The following is a 15270-nucleotide window of genomic DNA, read 5'->3' as shown; positions in this document are numbered from 1 at the left end:
TCTGCAGGGACTTTCTACCGAACCTATTGTTTTCTCCTGTGCCTGTCGAAACGAGGTGGACTGAAGCCGTCGCTTTTTACAATGAACATTTTAAAGCCGTGGAATCTCTAATTCCTTTCCGAACAAAACTTCAACTTCAGACACAAAAGGATTTCACTGAATCTAAAAGAGAAAATACACTCTTTCGTATGTGAATAACAAATTCGGCTTCGTAGCATAGCTATCGAGTTGCTTTTGCAGAAACCGGTTGAAGCTGTTGAGAATGAGAAATGTAAGGTGACTGACATTAGGAGTGATAGTGGTAGTGTAGAAGTTTGAAGCTGTTCTGGCAAGAAATCCAGGCTGCTCGGCTTTTGTTAATGTCTGCAATATACTCAGTGGAGAGACAGCTCTCTAGGAATATTTCATTTCCTAAAATCTGCACCGTTGACATCTGTGATGTGGACTGTCATTTTCCTGCTACAAAAGCATTATATCAGATCAGCAACGTTCTGTTACTACAGAGTATTTAGAGAAATATCTAGTTATTCATTGCGTTTCAACAAAACTGGGCATAGACTATGCCGTGTAGTACGGGTGCTGCGGATGACAACCAATTAATTGATTGGCGACTCCATGTTGTCTTGTGCACTACGACCAGATAACAGGTATACTTGAAAAAAGAGACAGCATTGGTCGTATATTTTTTTTTACTATTGCAAAATCGATTTTCTGTCACTGAGTGACCATCTTCAGTGCTATATTGTATAACTTCAATTGGGATGCACTGTTGTCATTAAGCTTACGGCAATCACATAGACTGAGTGAAACCTGTCGAAACTGTCAAAAACACATTATATATACATGTACATTATATAAATGTATAAATATACATGTACATTATATAAACACATGACATCGTTGAATTAGCGGTCAACTAAAGCTGTGAAACTTAAGAAAAACATTAAATAATTCTTTGCGAATATCGCTCAGAAACAAATTGCACTGCTGAAACATTACGTATCTACAATTCTTTCTGTTCTTTTTGTTCTTTCTAAATCGCCGACTGAAGTGCTTTGTCCTCAAAGTCTCCCATAAAATGGTTTCCTACTACGGGAAAGAGAGGACTAGCTATAACAACACCATCATTTTGCTAAAAATATTGGCTGTTCATGTGAGATGTCCTCCACCAACTTAACTCCTATGAGTCGTAGTGAATACACCTGAGGTACTAGCGCATACGAAGAGACCACGTCGAAATTACACATCGGTGCTCAGTCTATGTGATTGCCGTAAGCTTAGTGACAACAGTGCATCCCAATTTAAGTTATACAATATAGCACTGAAGATGGTCACTCAGTGACAGAAAATCGATTTTGCAATAGTAAAAAATATACGACCAATGCTGTCTCTTTTTTCAAGTACAACCAATTAAGGTTCAAAATGGTTCAAATGCCTCTGAGCACTATCGGACTCAACTGCTGAGGTCATTAGTCCCCTAGAACTTAGAACTAGTTAAACCTACCTAACCTAAGGACATCACAAACATCCATGCCCGAGGCAGGATTCGAACCTGCGACCGTAGCGGTCATGCGGTTCCAGACTGCAGCGCCTTTAACCGCACGGCCACTTCGGCCGGCTTAAGGTTCAAAAAATGGTTAAAATGGCTCTGAGCACTGTGGGACCTAACTTCTGAGGTAAGCAGTCCCCTAGAACTCAGAACTACTTGAACCTAACTAACCTAAGGACATCACACACAACAATGCCCGAGGCAGGATTCGACCCTGCGACTGTAGCGGTAGCGCGGTTCCAGACTGAAGCGCCTAGAACCACTCGGCCACTCCGCCCGGCACCAATTAAGGGCGTTTGCAGCATTATGGCCAGGGACCCCCAACCAGCTCGGGATTTTGAATCTCTAACGCGCCATTCCTATAGAATTTGGCAGGATATTCCTAAGGAGGCCATCCTGCAGTAATTCTATAATGCCAAGGCGAATAAGTGCGTGTATAAGAGCCAGAGGTAGACCAACTTGTTCTTGACTTCCTCAGTTTTTGAATCTGTTTCCGAAATTGTAATTATGCACCTAAACGGGGCAATAGGGTCCAACAGACCGCCGTGTGTCATTCTCTGCCAATGGCGTCATCGAATGCGGTGTGGAGTGGCATGTGGTCAGCACACCGCTCTCTCAGTCCCTGTCGTGTGTCTTAGCCTTGGAGCAGCTACTACTCCGTCAAATAAACCCTCAGTTTGCATCACGAGGCTGAATGCATGCCATTCCGGTCCTCCAACCACGGAAAAATACCTCGCAATCTCTAGAATCCAATCCGCTTCGTCACCCCTTTAACGGAAACCAGCATTGTTGGAATTAGTTCGTAGTTCCTATATACCGGTTGGGGTGTATGTATGCTTACGCAACACACTGTGAAAGAAGGAGTTTCCTTTTCTATGAATCCCGAAACGGGAAGTCCCCCACTTTCTCCAGATCCCTGGTAAAGCAGATGTTCCAAATGTGGAGAGATAAGATGTTCCAAAAATGAATGAAGAGTTGCTGTTTTCCCATGTGGCCATACCACACAGGTCTGATCCACATATCTTCAAAAACATTTAGGTTTCTAAATCGCCGACTGAAGTGCTTTGTCCTCAAAGTCTCCCATAAAATGGTTTCCTACTACGGGAAAGAGAGGACTAGCAATAACAACACCATCATTTTGCTAAAAATATTGGCTGTTCATGTGAGTTGTCCTCCACCAACTTAACTCCTATGAGTCGTAGTGAATACACCTGAGGTACTAGCGTATACGAAGAGACCACGTCAAAATTACACATCGGGTGCTTCGACGTGCACGTCCTTCAGTCGCTGTATAACAATCTTCGAAGTTCAGAATAGGTTGGTTTGTGGGATTAAAGGGACCAGACTGAAGTTCAGAATATACTATTCGCATTTCCCTTCCAAAGGTCTGGGCCTGCAGCGTTATAGACTTCTTGTAAGGACAATATATACCTAGTAACCCAAAACGCAGCTATTCAAAGACTATTATGATGTTATTTTCTGGTGCTATAACCTTATTTCGGCTCCATTTTCATTATCAAGTTATACGCAAACATATGGAGTTGTTAGTCCATATACCTGTACCTATTTGTAACTAACAATAATTTTGTGTATATCTGTCGCAGTACTTACTTCCGTCATAAGTCTTTAACGCTGTGACTATGTAATGCCGTGTACTATTGCGTATCTAGGTGTAACATAGACGAAATAGCAGACATGTAATGTCTCAGCAGTGGAATTTGTCGCCGAGTACATTTATAAGCAAAGACAACATCAGATAATATTCACAATGAATTTACTAGTACCATACACAAATCCAGAGATGAATCAGCCAATTATATAAACACATGACATCGTTGAATTAGCGGTCAACTAAAGCTGTGAAACTTAAGAAAAACATTAAATAATTCTTTGCGAATATCGCTCAGAAACAAATTGCACTGCTGAAACATTACGTATCTACAATTTCGTCTGCGCTCTACCTTTGATACGCAGCAGCAAAAGGTATTAGATAGCGTTAACGATGTCACGGAAGTAATTACTACAACATATATTCACAAAATATTTGTTAGTTACAAATATAAGCAGATATATGCACTAACAACTCGATATGTTTGCAAATACAGTAGCTTGACATTTACTAGGGAGCCAAAATAATTTTATAACACCAGCAAATAATACGATAATAAAGAATCTTTATATATAGCACCATTTTGGCTTACTAGACATGTGCTGTCCTTCCCCAATTATTTGATATCAAATTATTTTCTGTCGAACAAATGCACAACATATGAAGATACAGCAGTTTAAAATTTTCGGAAAAGGGACGTAAAAGTAATAACCAAAATTAGTAAACGGGATCATTCTAATGGTGTGGTCAAATCACTGAGAATTTTAACTAATCTTTGCGAATGCACTTACCAACCAGTTACGCACATCAAAAACTTTGATAACTAACTTACTGCATTAAAAGGTTTGTTCATGGCCATCATATGAAATCTGAAAATAACGTACATTTACAAAGAAAGAATAAACGTAAAATGCAAAATACTATTTTCTAATAAAGAGTAAACTAGTAACAGAAATTACCTAAGGGTATTAAAGAGATTACTAACTGCGAAATCGTACACCAAAGTTCTGCAACTGATACTACTAAAATCTTGTCGTCTATTCTGAGCTCAACATCTCATGCATAATAGAGGGGTACTGACTTAGTCTTTCGGACAAGCTAATGAGAAGTTGCTTTACACAAAATGGAAACAAATATGATGAATCCTGTTCCTGATGTTGTGTAGTGTGTGTTGAGAGATGAATGAATAGCGTAGCACAAACGTTTCATCGAATGAAATAGCTTATTTGCAGAGACCTTATAAAGAAAAGAATATTTTACACAAGGAATAAATCGAACGAGATTGCGCTGTTTAAAACAGAGTGGCCTTGTATTCAGGAGGTTGGAGACTGGACATAATGATTTATACTTTCAAAAAAATGGTTCAAATGGCTCTGAGCACTATGGGACTTAACATCTGAGGTCATCAGTCCCCTAGAACTTAGAACTACTTAAACCTACCTAACCTAAGGACATCACACACACATCTATGCCCGAGGCAGGATTCGAACCTGCGACCGTAGCGGTCGCACGGTTTCAGACTGAAGTGCCTAGAACATTTATACTTTCCATTGTTTCTCTGAGTACTTCAAGAAAATGCTCGCATCGTTCCTCCTATAAATCCATTGCCCTCTATCTCTTCTTTCCTCTGACAAACTAGACCCGTAAGCCTGCCAGTGCCTCTGTGTACAAGTCATTTGTTAAACTATAACACTACGACATGTACAGTACTCTGAACACAACTATAACTCGACAACGTCTACTATTACTACGAGGGTTGCCCAGTAAATAATGCCCCATATTTTTTTTCTCCAGAAGTATTTATTCCACAACAATCAAATTTACATATGTGAAAGACTGATGTTTTGTCTACTTGCTTTATTTTTCCACATAATCTCCTTCAAGTTCGACGGCCTTTTTCCAGCGAGACACAAGAGCGTGTATTCCCTGCGGGTAAAAATCTTTACTCTGCCTACGGAGCCAGGTTGTCACTTCGTGAATCACTTCTTCGTCATCGGCAAAACGTCTTCCACGAATGAAATTCTTCATTGGCCCAAACAAGTGAAAGTCTGAAGGAGCCAAATCGGGGCTGTAGGGTGGATGGGGTAACACTATCCAACCCAGTTTCGCGATGTTTTCACAAGTCCTCAAACTTGTGTGAGGACGAGCGTTATCATGCTGAATCAAAACATCCTGTGGGTTAACATGACGCCCAAGGCGCCGGAAGCGCTGCTTAAGTTTGTCTAATGTTTTGACATAAGCCTCTGAATTAATGGTACTGCCTTTTGGCATGACATCAATGAGAATTACGCCCTCGCAATCCCAAAACACAGTCATCATGACTTTTCCGGCTGAAGGACCTGTTTTGAATTTTTTCTTCTGTGGAGAATAAGCATGACGCCATTCCATCGATTGTCTTTTTGTTTCGGGCTCAAAATGATGCACCCAAGTTTCATCACCTGTCACAATCCGTGACAAAAAGGCCTCCCCGTCAACGTGAAAGCGTCGCAACAAATCGAAAGAAATGTCTTTTCTTTGGGATTTGTGATCGACAGTAAGACACCGAGGAACCCATCTTGCACACACTTTTGAGTATCCAAGCTGATTGATAATCACATCCACACTTCCTTTGCTTACTGACAACTCCAGTGCCAATTGTCGAGTCGTAATGCGTCGATCCCGTCGAATGAGAACATCAGCCCGCTGCAACATGTCAGGCGTGACAGCCGTGGGAGGCCTTCCCGACCGCGGCAAATCTCGGAGCTCCGCAGCAACGCCCTCTGATGCTTTCACCCTCTGTGCCCAGCGACCAACAGTACTCCTATCGACTGCAGATGTTCCGTAGACGTTGCACAAGCGTTTATGGATATTGCCCACGGTTTCTTCCTCTGCTACGAGAAATTCAATCACTGCACGTTGTTTCTGACGGATGTCACTTGCAGACGCCATTTTAGAACATTCCTACACCACCGCTCTCTGTCGGAGGAAATTGAAACTTTGCGTACACACGCGGGAAACTTCAAATAACTCGCACCTAAAGTTTCACATTTCTAATATTTTTTATTTCGGAGAAAAAAAATATGGGGCATTATTTACTGGGCAACCCTCGTATCATTAAACGTCCACGCAAAGATAACAGAAATACTAAAGACCTAGTTGGCTCTGGCGTGTCAGTGCATATAAGCAAATATTGATCATGATGCAGTACGTGAGTAATGTCTGTTGGTAAAGGTCAGAAGCTGTGATCTTCCACTTCATACTGTCACTACCACAGAAGAGTGTCTCTTACAATAAAAGATGTGTAATTATGTCAGATTACTGTTATTAATAGGTGACTGGTTGTATTATTCGCAATAGTTTTCAGGCAAATGTTTTTTCAGAGCTTTCATTACTGAAGGAGGTGGTCAGGAGCTGCGATCCTCCACTGCATACTATCACTAGCTCAGTACAGTATTTCTTACATAAAATGTGTATAATTACGTTAGGTTATTTTTAGTCACATATGATAGGATACATCATAGCTATTAGTTTTCAGTTAAATGCTTTTATCAGTGAACACCAACCTCAACAAATCCAAAGGCGTGTAAACAAATGGTAAGCGCGTTCACAAGCAGAATGATGTACGTCGACATACTCATAACTTGCTCCAGCTCGTTCACACATCTGTCAAGAAAGAAACAAAAGATAATTTTGGTCCATTATGTCCCACTTCTGTCGGTTATAATTATGTTTGACATATACGTAGTAGTCTTTTTGAAAGGAAACCACTATACAGTTACCATGCACAAGTACTGATTTTTTGCTTGCTCTCTCTCTTTCCCCGTCCAGCAAGCATCTGGATGTTTTTGTTACTGTTAAAAAGAAAAGACAGAAAATATTTCTCCTTTACATTCTCATATTTTGGTATAATTTACTGACTGCTAGTGAGACAATTGGCATATTGTTCAAATCTGCGCTGTCTGCTGATTCAGGTAAGGGCATAAGCCCCTCGCCCTTTATATTTTTAATTTTCTCGTCCACGGTCCTTCCACGACTTCTACTGATAAAGAAGACGAGAGACGGCGCCTTGGCTTGGGTTGCATCTACTACTGCACAATATATAAAATAAGAAATAAAAATCGTTACGGAAAATATTGTCACATTCAATTAATATTCTGTACCATTTTATCTAGATAAATCTTACAGCTGATGTTTGTAAGAAAAGAGTTGGATAGTTGGTGGATCGTCGTGTCGTAGATATTATTATAATATACTATGTAACCAACTATCTCAAAAATGTTATTGTTTACACAATTACTTATTTCTTCTGTCAAGATTTACGTGCATTGGGCCTGGAATTGTGAGTACCGTTCTCACATGTGGAAATTATCTCAATATTTTACACGCTTTTCTTATTGTGTGGTTTTACCGCTTTACATGTTCCTACCATATTTAACTTTACACAATTCCTGTTTATTTTATTGTATGTAATGTCATCCACGCTCTTCTTCTAAAACTGTGTGACGTAGACGACCTCGCTGATTTCGACCCACGTATGTGTGTGCAACGATTTTTTACACTGTAAGTTACGACTGAGTTTGAGCATGACTAACACTGTTCCAACAGTTGACGTCTCAAATAGGGAAATCTCGGTTTCTGACGAACTTTGTAGCGACGCCTGTGGGTACTGCCTCCACGACTTCTCTTACAGGCTATAATATGTTCTCACGATCACAATTAGTCATATCGGTGCCGAACTAATCTATTTATAAAAGTAGGAAACTATTTAATTACTGTACTGTGGAACGTAATTATAATAACTGTGTATTCTAGTGCGCAGGTCATCAGTAGAAACAGCAATCAATCAATAAATAAAATTATCAATCGCGATACAGACTTGAGCTTCTGCTAGCCACACAATCTAACGACGTCTGTTGACGTTGTCTATACTACACGTCTTGCAACAGTAACTTATTCCTGGGACCGTATCTGCAGTTTACTTTAATATTATTTAATTAATTTATTACACATTTAATTTCTAATTATTTTTTCCCTTATTTCATCTGACTCGGTCCATCTTGTTATCAATATGATTAAAAGCTCTTCAGGTAATTACCGTTTATTATTGTACGTCAGCAGGGACCAAAATGCTCATTTGCAACCTTTTGCTTAAAGGGACCACACCCTGCCCATCTAACCCACGTTAATTTAGCGAAGTATTTGACCTATTTCTGAAAAAACTATTTGATGCAGGACCTTAATATTTTTACTGTATGTTACATGATGCTAATAAAGCCAACTATACTAAAAGCTACTTTATCCATCTTATAGTTTTTAAGAAATGCTTCTTTAAATTTACTAACAAAAAATATTAAGTTTTTTCTGCAGAAAATATTTTTTGTGAGCTTCCTAAGGGGGAATGTTAATGAATGTAGTACCAGGGTGGCTTTTTATGTTATGCAGAGTCTCTGTAAATTTCATTCATTTTACTATGACAGTTTCTGATATAATGGGGCATATGTACTGAAAATTTTAACTTGCGGGAAATTGACTTTAAAGAAAAAACTTTTGAAATTTGTTACTTACAGATAATTAAAACTGAATTGCTGCATATGATGGCCCTTCTTTGACCTCTAGCAGGTCTTCTAGCATCATTTTCACCTTCCCAGATATTAGTCTTCCTTTCTTGGCCATATTAGATGCAGTCCTGTCTGCATCGGCTATCCTCATTTTATCGCAATGTTGCAGCCCAGTGGTCATATTTTCACCAGGATTAATTCCCAGCTTTTTCAGTACGCAACACTTCCCAATATTACGACAATTGAATGTAATAACAGCATCTTGAACTCCTAGTTTCATTGTATGCATGCCTACAAATACAGTTTTAGGAAGGCGGTTCCCAATTATGTTGTTGAAACATTCATTTGGGTTCTGTGTCTGCCCATGCAGACATTTCCTTAGAAGGTCAGGATGCGCCATGTCTCTGAAAATAGGTTTAATTGCTCTAATAGCAGCATCAGGAAGACAATGCTGGTGAGAATAAGATTCTCTAGTTGCTTGATCCCTATTGTATTTGCACCACGAATTTTCTCCTGATGGACACAATCCATGAAATGGCTTATCATCAGTAGAGGACTTATGGAAGAATATGGCCCAAACATACCTCTTAATTGTCTCCAGGTTTTCTTTATTTCTCCTAATTGCCTGCCCATAGTGTACCTGCAAGTTTTCTGTAACACCTACTCGCAATCACACTTGAACCAAACTAACCGCGTGTTTGAAAGCGTGTTGTTTACAAACAGCAGAAGCAAAAGAATACCGACCGTTGCATTCCAAGGATAGCCAACACACTTGGGAGTAAAAATATCCCTAACGTGCGATGTAGGGGATATAAAGATCTAAAATATATGCAGAAAAGACGGTGACAGAAAAGTGGGCGTGGCACATAAACACACGTGGAAGGAAAATGCTCTTTAAATGATCGAAAAAAATTTTTTTCAGCAAAATTCTCTTCAGAGCACTTCAATAAAACCTTAATCTATCGAAATATGATGAAAACTGAAAATCCATTTAATTCGAGCTGAACTGCTGTGTGGTCCCCTTACATCACTATAAACAAATTAAAAGTGATTTCTTCTTGTGTTGTGTTCAGAGTCAAAAAAAGATATTTTGAGGAACAATATTTTCGCCCTTGACCTAAATCAGACGCGGTACTGTCTTCCATTCTGAAGCACTGAGCGACTCTGAAGCGTTCCGAAAACAAGCTAAAGTAGCAGCGACACACTCTCTTTGTTCACATTTGCGGTCAAGTATTGCAAATGTCTTCAGCATCATCATTCATCCGCATTACGGTCGGAGGAAGGCAATGGCAAACCACCTCCGCTAGGACCTTGCCTAGTCAGCGGTGCGGGTCCCCCACACGGTCCCCTGCGCTCCTCGGAGTATGGGACATCATCATCATGATCATCATCATCATCATTGCAAACGTGTTGGTTCAAGGCGTTTCCATTTCTAGAACCAATTTTTGACGTTCTTTCTGTAACTACTGCTGTACAGTCTCTAGCTTCTCCTTTGCTAAACAACTAGACTTAAAAAAGCTATCAATTCGACGGCACTAGTCTCTGAAATTTTTTTATACATTTTGAATATCGGATACAATATGCTTTACCATGAGTTTTTCTGTATGGTTGAAAGAAAGCGAATGCTGAACGCCTGTGGTGAACCTGGAAGCATCTTTCATCTTTTCAGCATTGTCAGTTACTATGTTTCTCGCTTTACCACATGGATTTCATTCATTTATGGTTTCCACAAGGGATACTGTGAATTGGGAGGATGTGTGGACCTCCACAATACGTGTATTTTTCGGTGGCAGACTTTGTAAAGGTACATCTGAGTATGATTCAGCGCTCGAAGACGTCCACATGTCTGTTGTTAACGACACGTGTTGGGCACTTGTTTCTTGGCCGTGACGTCCTTACAATTGGGCTCGTATGTTTCTTCCGTCATTTGACGGAGCCTTTTCGTCGTTGGAAAGTTATACCGAATATCCAACAGATTGACGAAATTTTTGAAACCGTTATCCTCGACTACTGATAAAGGTTAGTAATCGTCAGTCACTATCCTAACCAACGCTTTGTCAATTTTGGCCTTCCTGGGATCATTATGTAGAACTAGAAACGGTTAATGAGCAAGAAGAACGGCTATTTTTCAGTAGCATACCGGTACTTTCTAAAATTTGTAAAAAAACAAATAAGCATATTAGGTCATCGTCACCATGCAAATTATCTATTATATCAGTTGGAACAGACACACCATCTTTGAGGTATGCACTTAATAATAGATGTTTATTAGTTATTTTGTTTTGTTTTGGTCTATACTTCCTCCTCCCAAAATATGGAAGGTAAAGAGCTTCGCCTATAATTTTTGACTCGGTCTTTTTCGACCTGAGTCCCTTACCTCAAATTGATAAATGTAACCTTCTGTATCATTCCTAAATGTTTGTAACATCATTACTAAATCACTGTGTACAATGTTTCCAGAAATGTTGCCATATTGCAGTGGTTGCATTACTTTCTATTGTTAGGCAAGAAATTACCTTTTGGAGCGCTAATTTCGTAATCTTAAATTACGGATTGTTCTTACGATTTTGTGATATTATTTTCAAATGTGTAGCATTAGATTAGTATCTAGGTGTTGTGTGTATACCGGGATATCCGAATTTGCGAAAACGTTTCACTGTGTGTTGGTTGTGGGTATTTACTGTATACAGTGTTGCTAACTATTGCTGTGCGTTTTCCGATCGTCATTTGTTTGTTTTGTTGTGCCTACATGCAGTTTCATATTCGTCTGTTTGTTATGTAGGTGCATATGTTATTGGTTGAATGGAGAGAATCGTAAATATTGTTTTTTTTTTGTTTTTTTTTTTTTTTGTTTCCATTAAGTGTTCTGTGGAGAGGCCGAGTTACACTCCTGGAAATTGAAATAAGAACACCGTGAATTCATTGTCCCAGGAAGGGGAAACTTTATTGACACATTCCTGGGGTCAGATACATCACATGATCACACTGACAGAACCACAGGCACATAGACACAGGCAACAGAGCATGCACAATGTCGGCACTAGTACAGTGTATATCCACCTTTCGCAGCAATGCAGGCTGCTATTCTCCCATGGAGACGATCGTAGAGATGCTGGATGTCGTCCTGTGGAACGGCTTGCCATGCCATTTCCACCTGGCGCCTCAGTTGGGCCAGCATTCGTGCTGGACGTGCAGACCGCGTGAGACGACGCTTCATCCAGTCCCAAACATGCTCAATGGGGGACAGATCCGGAGATCTTGCTGGCCAGGGTAGTTGACTTACACCTTCTAGAGCACGTTGGGTGGCACGGGATACATGCGGACGTGCATTGTCCTGTTGGAACAGCAAGTTCCCTTGCCGGTCTAGGAATGGTAGAACGATGGGTTCGATGACGGTTTGGATGTACCGTGCACTATTCAGTGTCCCCTCGACGATCACCAGTGGTGTATGGCCAGTGTAGGACATCGCTCCCCACACCATGATGCCGGGTGTTGGCCCTGTGTGCCTCGGTCGTATGCAGTCCTGATTGTGGCGCTCACCTGCACGGCGCCAAACACGCATACGACCATCATTGGCACCAAGCCAGAAGCGACTCTCATCGCTGAAGACGACACGTCTCCATTCGTCCCTCCATTCACGCCTGTCGCGACACCACTGGAGGCGGGCTGCACGATGTTGGGGCGTGAGCGGAAGACGGCCTAACGGTGTGCGGGACCGTAGGCCAGCTTCATGGAGACGGTTGCGAATGGTCCTCGCCGATACCCCAGGAGCAACAGTGTCCCTAATTTGCTGGGAAGTGGCGGTGCGGTCCCCTACGGCACTGCGTAGGATCCTACGGTCTTGGCGTGCATCCGTGCGTCGCTGCGGTCCGGTCCCAGGTCGACGGGCACGTGCACCTTCCGCCGACCTCTGGCGACAACATCGATGTACTGTGGAGACCTCACGCCCCACGTGTTGAGCAATTCGGCGGTACGTCCACCTGGCCTCCTGCATGCCCACTATACGCCCTCGCTCAAAGTCCGTCAACTGCACATACGGTTCACGTCCACGCTGTCGCGGCATGCTACCAGTGTTAAAGACTGCGATGGAGCTCCGTATGCCACGGCAAACTGGCTGACACTGACGGCGGCGGTGCACAAATGCTGCGCAGCTAGCGCCATTCGACGGCCAACACCGCGGTTCCTGGTGTGTCCGCTGTGCCGTGCGTGTGATCATTGCTTGTACAGCCCTCTCGCAGTGTCCGGAGCAAGTATGGTGGGTCTGACACACCGGTGTCAATGTGTTCTTTTTTCCATTTCCAGGAGTGTATTATTTAGTCCGGTTATGTTGTCCATCCCGGAGGAAAGGAAACAGAACTGGATTATATCTGGTTAGCAACGACAATAGCAACGGCTGAACGAGCTCTCCGAAATATTTTGCAAGGAATAAGTATTTTTGGAAGTAATTCCGAGTGTCACATTGTTTAATAGGAGATCTTGAGTGGAAGTGTAAAGTTTCCAATTCCGTGACAACACAATCTCTCCAGTAAAAGTTGTCCTAATCGAGAATATACGCGACACCGACATTAATGACTACTTGCGGGCGGTAAGTGATATAACATATGGCACAGATATGTTCTCTTACCGTAGGTGGCAATTTCTGTATCTTCGTATGACAAGATGAACATGTCGATCGCTAGCTGCATGAAGGCGACATAACACATAAATGGACCTTTGTACATGTAAGGCGTTTCAGAAGTTCAAGCGCATGAGTTGCCTTTTCCAATTTGAGTCTTTCACAGCTAACAACTCATCTGGTACTCAAACGTCAGAATACGGCCGCGCACTTCGGTATATGCACGAAATACCATCTGTCTCTAAGGTTAGATTAGATGTGCTTTACGTTCGAATTGAGCTATAATGTGGCGATCGTCCAGGATATAGAACACGTTAGATAATAAGAATACCGAAGAAATAGTTTTAAAGGAAAACAGATATGCTGCTGTGTCTTGCACAGATCCCAAGTGAAATGGCCCTGGTTGAGGTAGAATAGGTAAAAAAAGTCTTGAACATATTTTCATGTGAAATTTAATAACACTTGTCACAAATCGTGTAAGTGTTCAACGATCTGAATTAGGAAAAAATGATAAAATTTTATCTACGCAGAAAGAGGCTGCGATTTTAACTGCCGCAGGGCACAACGCAAGATCGAGCAGGTGGATCCATTCCGTAACCAAGAACAGAAGTAAAGAAACGGAAAGCTTTTTGAATGTCAGAGACTTATTCATAATGATCGAAGGCTGTGACACAACAACTATCTAAAGTAGCAGAGGCAAGAATAACATTGACATCATAATAGGAACCTCTCACATGCTGCCTATAGTGCATAAATGGGAACGTAACGAAGGAGAAAGCTATTCAGGTCATATATAATTCACTGCAGTATACTTAAATATGTGGCTAATCAGAATGAAAACTTAGTCTGAAACACATCCATTCCCATCAGTGATTTGAGGAGTATGTAGTTGACGAGCTTTCCAGCGAATATTTTCAAGTCAGCGCCACGACGAATATGAAGGAAATAGACGATAAGATGAGCCAACTAGTTGAAGGAGAAACACAAGTGGAGAAAATTGTATATTAAAACGAAACAATTTTAGAAAAAGTCTGAAATAAAGCTTTCGAACGATATTCAGAGACGCACGCTGAACAAATCAATTCGCTGGCGGGCACTCGAATTAATGAGAAAGAGGAAACACGCAAATCCACTGAGGTGACTTAACCCATGGAACCTAAGCTATCGTTTATTGTGTACAAAAATTAGAAACACAATGCTGAAGATAACTGTAAAGAAATCAGATAGTACTTCCACGTCTAGTTTAGAAGACAAAGTGAGTTACATGCTTGATTATTTTGCACTATCAGACGGAGAAACAGCAGCTAGCGAGCACCATAAACAAATGTTTCAACAAAACCGAAAGCTATAAAAACGACTGATGAATGAAAATTTACAGAACAAGAAATTATTGAATAAATAAAAATCGTGAAACAAAATAAGAGTGCTGGTGAGAACAGAATCAGCAGCAAAATACTCCTTCAGTGTTTTTCTAAAGTACATCAAGAAATTTTAAAACACTTTCTTGAAATACGGTTCCTTTCTGAAGAAATGGAAGTAAGCCAAAATAATACCAATAATAAAATCTGGCAAGGAGAACAATATGGATGTCACTAAATGTCGCTTGTCATCCTCTTGCATGTGGTGGTAAAAGTGCTGGAAAAACTGCTGACAAACAAAATCATTCAGTTGATTTCCTCAAAGAGCTTTTTAAACACCTGTCAAGATAGGATTATTCCGCAGAAAAGCACTACAGACACTTTAGAAATTTCTTGAAGACACTTTGGTGCATAGCCAGTATCTGTTAATGGTATGCCTGAACGTACAAGGAGCCTTCGATACCGTTGTGTTGCCTAGCTTTGTTAATACACTACAGGAATTTCAGTATCCTAAAAAGTTATACAATTTAGTTCAAAGTTGTTTGGATGATGGCATTTTTGGCTGTCAACAAGACTGAGAGAAATTTAGTCAAAGCATACTC

General features: G+C 40.9%; 1 protein-coding gene across 1 annotated transcript in view; it reads right to left on the bottom strand.

Moving 5' to 3' along the window:
- LOC126195722 (uncharacterized) overlaps positions 1 to 15270 on the bottom strand; it is a 52736-nt gene that overhangs the window by 12704 nt on the left and 24762 nt on the right. Inside the window, exon 4 of the mRNA XM_049934351.1 lies at positions 6701 to 6800. Coding sequence (XP_049790308.1) covers positions 6701 to 6800 — 100 coding nt within the window. The remainder of the gene's footprint in view (positions 1 to 6700; positions 6801 to 15270) is intronic.

The sequence above is a fragment of the Schistocerca nitens genome, chromosome 7 (assembly GCF_023898315.1).
Source record: "Schistocerca nitens isolate TAMUIC-IGC-003100 chromosome 7, iqSchNite1.1, whole genome shotgun sequence".
In the NCBI taxonomy this organism is placed as follows: Eukaryota; Metazoa; Arthropoda; class Insecta; order Orthoptera; family Acrididae; genus Schistocerca; species Schistocerca nitens.
The sequence above is the reverse complement of the archived record's forward strand: the minus strand, read 5'-3'. Positions and strand labels throughout refer to the sequence as shown.